The sequence below is a fragment of the Marmota marmota genome, unplaced genomic scaffold, assembly GCF_001458135.2.
Source record: "Marmota marmota marmota unplaced genomic scaffold, marMar, whole genome shotgun sequence".
Classification (NCBI taxonomy): domain Eukaryota; kingdom Metazoa; phylum Chordata; class Mammalia; order Rodentia; family Sciuridae; genus Marmota; species Marmota marmota.
Window position 1 is genome coordinate 42003294 of NW_025999900.1, and position 13654 is coordinate 42016947.

The 13654-nt window shown below is 35.4% G+C and overlaps 1 protein-coding gene across 1 annotated transcript in view; it reads left to right on the plus strand.

The window, feature by feature from the left end:
- Ylpm1 (YLP motif containing 1) overlaps nt 1–13654 on the plus strand; it is a 73770-nt gene that overhangs the window by 11124 nt on the left and 48992 nt on the right. Inside the window, 3 exon segments of the mRNA XM_015494002.2 lie at nt 2684–2920; nt 4333–4512; nt 5456–6432. Coding sequence (XP_015349488.1) covers nt 2684–2920; nt 4333–4512; nt 5456–6432 — 1394 coding nt within the window.

The window sequence follows — 13654 nt, forward strand, 5'->3', positions numbered from 1 at the left end:
TCTCTCTCTCTCTCTCCCTCCCCCCCCCTTAAAAAAATAGAATATATTATAAGCATAATATATTCTCACGTATGTATGTTTATCTAAGTATGGATAAACTGATGATAACAATAGGTTTTAAAAGGAAAAGCACTGGAGAAGAATGAAGGCAGATAGAAAAGACAGGGAGTGAAGGGAGGGGAGGGGCGAGGAGGTAGGAATGATAGTAGAATGAATCAGACATTATTACCCTGTGTGCATACGATTACATGACCTGTGTGACTACGTCATGTACAATCAGATAAATTAGAAGTTATATTCCATTTATGTATGATGTATCAAAATGCGTTCTATTGTCATGTATAAGTAATTAGAACAAATAAAAAATAGAAAATGGGCTAGGAAAATGAACCCATTTAACACAACTGAAAACTTAAGATAAAAAGTAAAATACTTGATTGTGATACAATCTGGAAAAATAAAGCTCAGTATGATAAAAATAAGCAGATTTTATATTTAATGGAATTGATAAATGAAATTACAGCTGATGTTTAGAATGAACAGATAATAAAGTGTAGGTTGGGTTTCTGTACTGTGACTTTTGTGACATAATTGTATGGCAGCATTATCTTTTATTTCATTTTTTGATATGTTGAGAAAACATCTTAGGGATTTATCAATTTTCTCAGGGCTGTTTTTCAACCTTAGGTATTCAGGTCCTTCCCTTTTGTAGTTCCTATGTAAAGTTGTTTCATTGTTAATTTCTACAGAATAGGACTTCTGTGGGATCCTCAGCTGTCAGTAATGAGTTCTGAAGTTCTCCAACATCACTTTCATAAAATCCTACAGTCTTAAAATTGTAGTGCAGATATGCTGTTGTTGATCAGAGAAGTATCTAGGGCAGTTTTTCCGTGGAGTTTTAGTATGACAACTTTTGTTTTTCCTTGTGCAGCCTTGAACTGGGGAATTGTATAATGAATACCACGATAATGAAGATCTTTTAGTTATTTGAGCGTTGGGATTTTTTTTTTTTGCGATACTGGGATTGAACTCAGGTTCACACATGCTAGGCAAGCACTCTACCACTGAGCTACATCCCCAGCCCGTTTTTGAAAATTTAACTTTGAGACAGGGTCTTACTAAGTTACCCAGGCTGGCCTTGAACGGCTCATTCTCCTGCCTCAGCCTCTTAAGTAGCTGGGATTGCAGGTGTGCACCACTACACCTGCTCTTTATTGATTTTTAATTAATAAGTTACTATGTATTTGTACAGTTGATTTTCTTTATTAGAAGTTGCCACAAATGCTGAATTAGAGAATACAGAACCACTGTTCCTAGAGGTAATGCATGATTAGGTTCTTCTGAGCACCTGATCACATTTTCATCATCTGATCAATACATAGCCTTGTTTAAATGTGTTTTCTATTTAAAGACCCTTTATTTCACATATATTATTGATTAATTAGCATTGAATTCACAGGCAGTAGCACTGTAATACCTGCCTGAATGAAGCTTATCTAACACACTTGCTTTCTCTGGATGTTACATCAGCTGTCCTGCTCTTAGGAATACTAGACAGTACTTTGGCACTGTGTTTAGAGACCATTTTAAACAATAAAATCGCCAACAACAAGCACAGAAATATGAAAAATATGGCTCTAAACTAGACATGAAAAGGACAGTGTTTGAGAGCTGGAACCAGAAGGCAGAGCATCACTATGTTCTTCCTCAGCTGGGAACATGCATGTCAGGCCACTCAGATTTGTTTCTGCTCTCCAATTATTTATGAATGACTGGGATAGTTCTGCGAGTATTGATACTGGAGTTAGACATAAATTTTAGCAGGTGGGCAAATCTGCAAATACAGAATCCACAAGTAATGAGGATTGACTCTTTTGATTTTTTTTTTTTTAATGAAAGCACAAAACAGACTTCTCGAAAATTAATTTATTGTATCATTTGGAAGATTAAACATAAACTCTTAAAAATAAATAGAATAGGGCTGGGGATGTGGCTCAAGCGGTATCGTGCTTGCCTGGCATGCGTGCGGCCCAGGTTCGATCCTCAGCACCACATACAAACAAAGATGTTGTGTCCGCCAAAAACTAAAAAATAAATATTAAAAAAAATTCTCTCTCTCTCTCTCTCTCTCTCCCTCCCCCCCCCTTAAAAAAATAGAATATATTATAAGCATAATATATTCTCACGTATGTATGTTTATCTAAGTATGGATAAACTGATGATAACAATAGGTTTTAAAAGGAAAAGCACTGGAGAAGAATGAAGGCAGATAGAAAAGACAGGTCTATTTGGTTGTATTTATTAATTGCAAGATCCCTGTGGATTAATCTAAACAAACTAAAGTCAGGTTAGAAGCAAGTAGATGTGCATATCAAAAGGATTAACTGTGATCATTTATCATAAAGATTGTTCTCACCTCCAAAACCATGTTTTAAGAGAGGAAATGTACTGAATTATTTTGTGTGGTTGAATTTAAAATTGTAAATTTGGGAGAGAAACTGATATTTTTCTCTAGTCTGTTATTAAGGTCATGTTAACTTATTATTTTCCTTTCTCTGTCTGGCTTTGCCTTTTCTTACCTATAAACACATGAACACATTTACAATTGTAATTGTCTGTCAACACCAAGTTGCAGAGATACATGATTGTCAATTCGAATTCTCAAAAATGGGTTCTGTTGTAGGAACAGCAGCAGTATTGGTATCGACAGCACCTGCTTAGTTTGCAGCAAAGGACAAAAGTGCATTTGCCAGGACATAAAAAAGGCCCTGTTGTAGCAAAGGATGCACCAGAACCAGTAAAAGAAGAAGTTACAATACCTGCCACCAGTCAAGTATCAGAACCTCCTTCATCTGAGGAGCCCCCATTACCACCTCCGAATGAAGATGTGCCACCTCCTCTCCCACCAGAGGAACCCCAGGTAACAATGTAATCAATTGTTTATTGAGTTGGTTAGTCTTTTTTTAATGATTCACTTATGTACATTTTTGTCTTAATATATTTTTTCATGTGTTCAAGAATTTATAAAATTCTACTTGTGAAATAATCATGTATTTGCCATATCAGGTTTAGAGTAATGAGGATTGACTCTTTTCTGATTTTTTTTTTTTTTAAATAGAAGCATAAAACAGACTGAAAATTAAATTACAGCATAATTTGGAAGATTAAACTTAAAACTCTTAAAATAAATAGAATATATTATAATATATTCTCATGTTTATCTGAGTATGGATAAACTGATGATAACAATAGGTTTTAAAAGAAGGAGAAGCAGTGGAGGAGGAGGATTTTTTTTTTTTTTTTCCTGGTTTGTGCAAGAAAGAAGAATTAGATGCTCTTGGGCTAGAGTTGTGGTTCAGGTAGAGCATCTTGCCTAGCACTGGGTTTGATTCTCAGTACTGAATATAAATAAATAAATAGATAGATAAATAAATAAAGGTCCATCAACAAATAAAAATATTTATGTATATATATAAAAAAAGAATTAGATATTCTTTTGAATTGTCTCTTAGCACTAATGGGAGATGTCCAGGTATGTTTATAATGATAGCAGAGGGCAATAGTTAAGAACCTCATCTCTTGGGGCTGGATTGATGGCTCAGTGGTGCACTCGCCTGGCACATATGAGGCACTCAACTGGGTTTGATCCTCAGCACCACATAAAAATAAATATGTAAAAAATAAAATAAATGTATAAAAAGTATTGAACATGCATCCTTAAAAAAAAAAAAAGAACATCAGCTCTTAAGATTATGAGCCTAGGCCATAGTCCGGGAATTGACACTTGCTGTGGTGACTCTGGTCAAGTTAGTTAAGCATTCTGTGCTTCAACTTCCTCATCTGCGAAACAGGCATATTCAAATTATAACTATTTTATAGGGCTGTTAAGGCATTAAATGAGATTATCTTTGTCAGATGTAGCATAGTAACTGGAATGTGGAAAGCTTTTACATTAATTCATAGGTCATTTTTTGTCCAGCTTTGTTGAACAATGATGACTATCATAATCCATTGGTGAAAAGTGACCCCCCCCCCACAAAAAAAAAAAGAAGAAGAAATATTAACTTCTTAGAGTGAAAAGCACAATGGTTCGCTTTGGGAACAGGGAGATTATTTTTTTAGTGAAGACTACAGAATTTATAAATTTGTTTGTGTCAGTATCCATAATAAGAACATAGATAGGACTAGGTGTTTTATCTAAATATAGAATAGCTTTTTTCAATTAGTCTTGAGTTGTAAGGATTCTGAACTTTATAAAATACTATATTTGTAAAATATTAATTTGGTTGCTGTTTTAAGACTTACATAAAAGTATATCTTCTTTACCTTTAGTCTGAAGACCCAGAAGAAGATGCCAGATTAAAACAGTTGCAGGCTGCAGCAGCACACTGGCAGCAGCACCAGCAACATCGAGTTGGCTTCCAGTATCAGGGAATAATGCAGAAGCACACTCAGTTACAACAGATCCTTCAACAGTACCAGCAACTTATACAGCAGCCACCACATATACAGGCAAGTGTTTCCATAGTTGGTAAATAGGAAGTTGTCCCTAGAACATGTAAAGGATTTATTATTTCTGAAAGAGAGTTGCTCCTGAAGAACAAAATATATCAAATGTTGACGATCAGGTATTTCTCAAGGGATGCCCAAGTAGTTATCTTTCATATTACCTCAGAGAAAGGTGCATATAGAGGAGTCTCTTGGGAAAGAGTGGATAGAGTGGAGTCTCCTGATCGTGTCAGTTTGGGCCAGGTGTTAAAAACCTGGAATTTTTACCACATGAAACCATAGGTAAATGAGTGTTTTGCCTACAAACCAGTGCAGTAACTGATAAGCAAATAATCCATCAGAAAGGCCAAAAGCAATCATCACAAAAATCCCCAAACAAATATGTAAAGCAACTTGGATATTTGTCTTGTATCTTAGAGGTATAATCTTATGCTTATGAATATATAGTAATAGATAATTTTTCCACTATTGATTGACTGATTGATTGGTACTAGGGATTGTACCCAGGGGTACTTTACCACTGAACCACATCCCCAGCCCTTTTTATTTGTTATTTTGAGACGTCTCACTAAGTTGTTTAGGGCCTCAGCTACCAAAGTTGCTGGGATTATAGGCGTGTGCCACAGTGCCTATAATCTTAAAATGATCTATAGTAATTAGAAACTTTAAAAATATTTATTTCTGAGATAGCTTTTTTGCTTGAGTGTTTGGTTGGTTTGTCCAACTCTGTTAGAAACACAAGTTATATAAATAAGCCAAAGGAAGAAAGAAGATTGATCATCACTGAAAGGATTTGGCAAAGTTTATAAATCCTTAGACCCTCAAAGCCTCTAATGTTGTGATTTCTTGAGGCTTCCTATGCTTGTGATTCACTAATATTTTAACTCATGATTGATTATCCTCTTATCTGAATATCTTGAAATAATTTTTATTCCTTTATTTGTAGACCATGTCTGTAGATGTGCAGCTGCGGCATTATGAGATGCAGCAGCAGCAGTTTCAACATCTCTACCAAGATTGGGAGCGAGAGTTTCAGCTGTGGGAGGAACAGCTTCATTCTTATCCTCATAAAGATCAGCTTCAAGAATATGAGAAGCAGTGGAAAACATGGCAGGGACATATGAAAGCCACTCAAACCTATCTCCAGGAGAAAGTCAATTCATTTCAGAACATGAAAAACCAGTATATGGGGAACATGTCAATGCCACCTCCTTTTGTTCCGTATTCTCAGATGCCTCCACCTCTACCAACAATGCCCCCTCCAGTATTGCCTCCATCTTTGCCACCACCAGTGATGCCCCCTGCCCTTCCTGCTACTGTGCCACCACCTGGTATGCCCCCGCCTGTGATGCCACCTGCTCTGCCAACCTCTGTACCCCCACCAGGAATGCCTCCATCTTTGTCTTCAACAGGTCCACCACCAGTTCTTCCTCCACCTTCCCTTTCTTCTACAGGGCCACCACCCGTCCTTCCCCCACCATCTCTCTCTTCAGCAGCACCTCCACCCATCCTGCCCATCCCGCCATTGTCTTCAGCCACACCTCCTCCAGGAATACCTCCCCCTGGAGTTCCACAAGGGATACCTCCTCCTTTAACAACAGCCCCAGTTCCACCAGCCTCAGGTTCTCAGAACTCACAAGTTCCAGAGAAACCTAGACCAGCACTGCTTCCCACTCCTGTGTCTTTTGGTGCAGCCCCACCTTCAACTTATCACCCTCCGTTGCAATCAGAACAAGTGAATTCTAAACCACCTCTGAGCAAGTCTACCCTGCCATACAGTTCATTCTCTGAACAAGGACTTGGGGAGTCTTCAACTATTCCATCTCAGGCAAATACTGCAGCCAAGGACATGCCAGTGAGGTCAGGTGGACTGCTTCCAGATCCTCCTAGAAGCAGTTACTTGGAAGGTCCAAGAGGCCCAAGGTAGGTCTGCTTTTTTTTTTTTTTTAAACTATTTTGTTAATTTATGTTGCATTGGTTTGGATGGAATTAAAAGCTTACTTATGCAATTTTTGTATTCTCTTTGTGCTCTTATGTCCATTCCTGGTTTACACTGAATAATGTTACTATTGTTCAGTAAGACATGACAGTGTAATCTGGAAAAGGTAACTTGCCCCTATTTCTTTGATGTGGCTGATTTTATCCTGTATGTGGGGGATTACAGTCCAGAATGAATGTAGTGTTACAGAATAATGCTTATCACTTCTTATTGACTTTTCAGCTTCAGAAATAATATTTATTGAACATATAATTTATCTTTTATTTTTCATTTATTTGACAAAAAGTTGAATTGGCAAATATTATTTGTTTTTTAGTTGAAGATAAATAAACCAATGTTCTTTTGGAAAAAAGGTAGTGACATTTAATGTAAGGGTAAATAGGATATTTTTAAAAACAATTCATTTAGCAAATGTTTATTAGATTCCTTCTCTAATGGCAGTGAATAGCAGAACTGACAATATCCCTTCTTCTCAAAAACCCCTCAACTAGGCCTCATGGAGCTTTTATTCTTTATATTTTCCTCAGTGAGAGAGATGTCTTTCTTTTGTCTGAACCACATATTTATTTAGAAAAAAAAAAATAAAAATAGTGATCTCTAAGTTTTTTTTTACCTGTTAAAAAGTGCTAAATCCATCTTTTCAGGTTTGTAGGAATATATTTTTCCTCCCAAGTTTACCTAAAGAAATTCCTGTAGAAAAGTATTTTCAACTTTACCATTGGAAATAAATAATCTGTGTACAAAATTCAGATACTAAGACAAAGTGTGGGGAAAAAGTGAGCCACCTAATTCTACCATTGGGAGATAATAATTTTTAAAATTCATGTCAAAAACAGACTCTCATACTGAGTATATTGTATTGTCTTGTGATTTATTTTTTTCCACTTATTTGTGTATTGATTGACTTCATCTCAGTATCAATGGATCTGTATCATTTTAAATTTAAATCTTATGTGACATCTGAAAACAAAATTACATCTTTTGTTTATTCCCCAAGTTTAACATTCTGAAAATATTGTGGCAGAAAATTCCATCCAAAATTGAAGCTCAGAGAAAGTTAGGCCTAATTAACATGAATTCCTCTGTGTACGAAGAAGCCTTGTTAGAGACTTTACATACTTATTATCTTAGGAGAATCTTCTCAAAAACCCCTTAACTAGGCAGGTTATTCCACATTTACCCTTTACAGATGGGAGCTGAGAGGATAAATAACTTGCTCAATCACGAACATGTAGCTGGGAGAGTAGAACTGAGTTTCATATATAAGTGGAGCTGAGTCTGGAAGGTCCCTGGAGCACAAGCACTCTTAAGTATTGTGTTTAATGCCATGATTCAGATTCACAGTGTCAGTGATTACAGATACATTTTGTTGTCTTTTTTGTGTTGTTGTTATTGGTGGTGGTGCTGGAGAATGAACCCAGGCCCTCCTACATGCTGGGAAAGAGCTATATCCCCAACCCTGTAGTCTTGATTTATTTAATGTGTCTTATTTTCTTGATTTGAATGTGTGTATCTTCTGGATTGAGTATGGCCTTTTAGACCTGGAGACTCATTTGCACTCAGAGAAGTACATTCTTAATACCTCATGAAACATACATTTCTTGCTTCTTTAATTTCTGTCATTGATGTTTCTCTTTGGCTATTAAATCTTAGTTTGTAGATTTAGGACCTATTTGAAGTATTTTCTTAATAATAATGTCAGTGCCAGAGAATCTTAGCAGTTACCTAATTGCAGTTATCTCTCTTCAGTAACTTTGCATTTGTGTTGCATTTTAGTTTGACGTGCTGGGTCTTAACATTGCCTTATTTATTCCTCTTTGTTGTTTCATGAGAAATAGATAAGGAAAGCTGAGACTTAGAGAAGTTATAAATAAGTTACCGTGGAACTTACCGAATTCACAGACTTCTGATCCACATTTTAGTTCATTGTGCTTCCTGTGACAAACACTTGATGGACCCATCTTGAACATTTACACTGTGATGAGGAACAATGTTATGTCAACCATTGGTGGTTGTCTGGAAAGTTTATTTTTTTTACAGAAATAAAAACCTAATTATGTTTCTGTAACTTCTTCTACTTGTTAGGTCTGGATCTGCCTCTCTGGAGCAACACAGAAGGAATTATTCTATTCCTTTACTATAGAACGTCAGTATAGTATTTAAAAACTTCCCTTATGTCTCACCCTCCTGCTTTACCTGCAGTGCTCTACCAGCATAAACTCAAATTCTTTTTGTGTAATCTTTGATTCTAGCTGCCTCCTGCTTAATGCTCACTATTTGTTAAGGGGCCTTTGTTTTGTTAAGCTTCTTCAGAAGGATCACTTACTCAGATACAGAGGACTATGGTCCTTTGTTATGTACAGAATGCTTATATATCTTCATATTTCATCTAATTAGGTTTGGGCCATCATTTTTAGTCAGCTGAAATCTTGGTGAATGTTGATTATATTGTAGGTCTGTGTAGCTTTTTCAGCTGCAACTTTGATAAAAATAACTTTTTTCTTTCTTAAATCTGGTCCTGCTTATGTTAGCTGCCTTGTTATTTATTTTGTTTTGAAAACCTCTCCCCAATCTAGCTGTCATTCCAATTTCCATTTCCCTTCCACTCCTTTTGCCCAGAGTCCTTAAATAGTATAGTTTGTGACTGTTATCCAGGCATAGTTCTTTTTCTGTCATGTAATTCGAAAAAAATATACACTCATATACGTGTGTGTTTGTGTGTAATTATGAAAAATGTTGCCATGTGTCTTTTGGTACTCTGTATATTTCCTGAGATGTGCATGGGTATGTGTGTGTATACAACTTCCTACATGCTCAAAAATGCAGTGTGTTATTTATATTTAATACAGTTTTGATACTGTATGTACGTATGTGTGTGATATTGGATTTGCTGGGTCTTTTAGAAAACTACTGTTGCTCAATAAGCTATCATATCAGTGGACACTGGTTTCTCAGAACCTTTTTATTTTTCAATAATAAAACTTTTACTGGCATGCACAATCTTCAGTGTGTAATGTACTGAATTTTCACAAAGTAGATACATTCATGTTATCACTACTCAGATTAAGAAATAGAAATTACTAGAGCTCAAGAAGTTCTCCTCAGTGAGGTGTGGTAGTGGCGCATGCTTGTAATCCTAGCAGCTCGGGAGGCTGAGGCAGGAGAATCATAAGTTTAAGGCCAGCCTCAGCAATTTATGTAGTCAGTGGTATAGCACCCCTGGATTCAACCCTCAGTAAAAGAAAGAAGAAGTCCTCCTTCTCATCCTCCTTTCTGTCATTTTCCCCTACCCTAAAGAAAATCACTACACTGACATTTTATACCACAGATTACCTATTTTTGAACTTATTAATAGAGTTATACCATTTGTATTCCTTTGAATGTAGTGCCTTTTACTTGACATTGTATTATGAGATTCATCAATGTTGTATGTGGCAGTCTTGTTATTGTACAATATTCCATTGTATGAATGAATATTCCATAATTTGTTTATCCATTTTAGTATTGATGGTCATTGATGTTTTGGGTTATTATAAAAAATGCTGCCAAGTGTATTTAGAGCTGTATTTATTTCTTGAGGTGTATGAATGTGTATACTTAATTTTTTGAATGTGGCATCTCACTTCACATGGTGTTACTATGAGATTCATTCATGTTGTGTGTTGCGGTGTTTTGTTCATTCTCGTTCCTATATAATATTCTACTGTGTGAATATACCACAATTTGTTTAAAGGATTGGAATTGTTTGTAGGGTCTATACATGTTTTACATTGCTAGATGCTCTTCAACAGTTTCCCAAAGTGGTTGTTCAAGTTTACACTCTAGCAGTGTTTCAGTGTTCCAGCTTTTTTGCATTCTTGTCAGCACTTATTGTTGTTAAACTTTAAATTTTAGCAGTCTTGGTATATGTTTAGTGATATTTTTTATAATTAAATTAATATTTCCTTGATTACCAATGAATTTTTATTTCTTTCTATTTGGTTATTATTCAGTTGGATTTCCTGTGTATGAAATGCTGATTCAAGTCTCTTCCTCATTGTTCTATTGGGTTATCTGTTGTATTTCTTATGGATTTGTAGGAATTCTTTACATATGTTTTGGTATCAGTTCTTTATTTATTATATGTATTGCACATTTTTCATTCTGCAGCACTTTTTAACTTTCTTAACCCAAATTATACCAGAGAAATAGTTGTTACCACGTAACTAGGTCCAGTGGACCCCCCCCACCTTCTTTTTTTTTTTTTTTCACTTGTGATATTGGGATTGAATCCAGGGGCATCTATCTAGCTTGCTAGGCAAGTGTTCTACAACTGAGCTGCATCCTTAGACCTCTGCTGTCTTTAAAAATATATAGTTTGCTCATAACATTTCAAGTTGGAAAATATTTTTTAAAACTTTTTTTAGTTGTAGATGGACACAATACCTTTATTTTATTTATTTATTTTTATGCGGTGCTGAGGATCAAATCCAGTGCCTCACATATGCTAGGCAAGTGCTCTACCACTGAGCTACAACCCCAGCCCTTAAGTTTGAAAATATTTATAATATAGTTATCTGAGAACTCATATCTATAGATTTAACTTACAAATTTGACATCATTTTTAGAACGTGGAATACTGCTGTCTTTTTGCATTTGTCTTTTTTTTTTTTTTAATATTTATTTATTTTTTTTTTAGTTTTCGGCGGACACAACATCTTTGTTTGTATGTGGTGCTGAGGATCGAACCCGGGCCACACACATGCCAGGCGAGCGCGCTACCGCTTGAGCCACATCCCCAGCCCCTTGCATTTGTCTTTTGAGTCTAATAATTTTGAAGCAATTTCTCTCTGTTTTCTTCTATTATTATAACCAGGAAGTGAAAAATCCAGAATTCTCATTGTGCTCAGTTAAGCTCAAAAGTAGGGCATAATATTTGGAGCAGTGCAAAGGTGATGACAAGTTTATTTCACTTTTGTTTCAACCTGTTAATTGATCCATCTTTCGTTTTTGTTGTCTCCTTATTTATTTATTTATTGGTAAAGGGGATTGAACCCATGGGTACTGAGCTACATTCACAAGTCCTTTTACATGTTTTTTTTTTTTTTTCAGAGAGAGAGAGAAATTTTTTAAAATATTTATTTATTTAGTTAGTTTTTCAGCAGACACAGCATCTTTGTTTGTATGTGGTGCTGAGGATCGAACCTGGGCCACATGCATGCTAGGCGAGCGCGCTACCGCTTGAGCTCCCCAGCCCCTTATTTTTTTTTTTTTTTTAATTTGAGCTAGGATCTTGCTAAATTGTTGAGGCCTTCAACTTGTGATCCTGTCTCAGCCTCTTGAGTCACTGGAATTGCAGGTGTGCACCACTGCACCTGATCTTATTTTACTCTTTAAAAGCATGGTTAAGTGCAGTTGATGTGTAACAGCAGTATAAGAAGTTTTGTTCTGTTTAAAAATATATATATTTTCTCTTTGTTCTTGGGTAGCCCTTTAGGGAAAGAAATGTCATGAAATATCAGTCTTTACAAATAGAACTGTTAAAAAATGTAAAAACTATAATTGGATCCAGTAAACCCTGATGAATTCTAAAAGTTAATGGTGTCTTTTGATTAATAGAAATTTTTGACTGTAATAATCAAACTTATAAATATTTTCCTTTATATTATAGTTAGTGCTTTTTTGTGTCCTGTTTAAAAAAAACTCCAAAGCCATAAAAAAAAAATACAGTGTCCTATTTTTCTTTGGTATTTTATTGCTTTAAATTAACACTCCATATAGAATTGATTTTTTTTTTTTGTCAATGTATAATGAGGTGTAGTGGTCCAAGGCCATTATTTTCTGTATGGCCATCTTTTAACTACAATATCAGTTGTCATCTCTTCCCTCCTTCTTTGCATCATCTCCATCCTAAGTGTCCAAATGTGTTTATTTGTCCTTGTACCAGTTTCAAACTGTGCAAATTACTGTAGCTTTATAATAAATTTTGATATCTGTTAGTTTAAGTCCTTCAAGTCTTTGCTTTTAGGGGCTGGGGATGTGGCTCAAGCAGTAGTGCGCTCGCCTGGCATGCGTGCGGCCCGGGTTCGATCCTCAGCACCACATACAAACAAGGATGTTGTGTCCGCCGAGAACTAAAAAAAAAAATAAATATTAAATAAATATTAAAAAATTTTAAAAAAAGTCTTTGCTTTTAGATCATGGTTTGGCAATTTTTTTTTCTGTTAAAAAGTCAGGTGGTAAGTATTGTTTTTTTTTGGCCATATTTGGTCTTTGTCATATATTTTTCTTTCTCTCTCTCTCTCTCTCTCACACACACACACACACACACCACAAAGAACGTTTTAAAATTTTTTTTAATATTTATTTTTTAGTTATAGGTGAACACAATATCTTTATTTATTTATTTATTTTTTTAATGTGGTGCTGAGGATCGAACCCAGTGCCTCACACGTGGTAGGGGAGAGTTCTACCTCTGAGCCACAACCCCAGCCCCTTTAAATATGTTTTAAAGTTACTCTTAACTGCTTGCTTCATAGGCTATAGTTTGCTAAATCTTGTTCTCCAGGGTCTTAATTATTCTCATTAGGATCAACTTGTCAGTTTTCAACCTGTTGGAATTTTGTATGGATACTGCATAGAATCCGCATAGAATCTGTTGACCATTTGAGGAAGATTTGACATCTTTATATCAAGGGTTCTGATCAGTTGAAACTTTTGATTGGTTTCAGGATTAAAATTGTGGACCTTTCCCTTTCTATAGATTCTTATTACAATTTGTAAGGTACTGTGAGCACTATAGCTTTTCTTCATGTTTCCATTTGTCATGATTGTTCCTATTTGTAATAGTTACTCATCTTTGGAAATTTTTATTTTGGGACCTTGGTTATGCATATTAGAAAGCAGATATTAATTTTACATGAAAACCAGTAGGGAAGAAATTTATAGAAAGTGGTATCTTATAATTCCCATGGTCTGTTGATTTCAGTGTTTATGAAAATAGTGTGATACAGACAATACCTTGTTATATACTTCTTTAGTTTATACTAGTTTATACTTCTTAAGTTTTTATACCCAATTTGGAGATTTTATACCAAGTTTTGAAATTTTTATGCCTGTGCACCTAGTTTTAGGTTTTTTTTAAACCATCTCTTTATTTTGACCCGC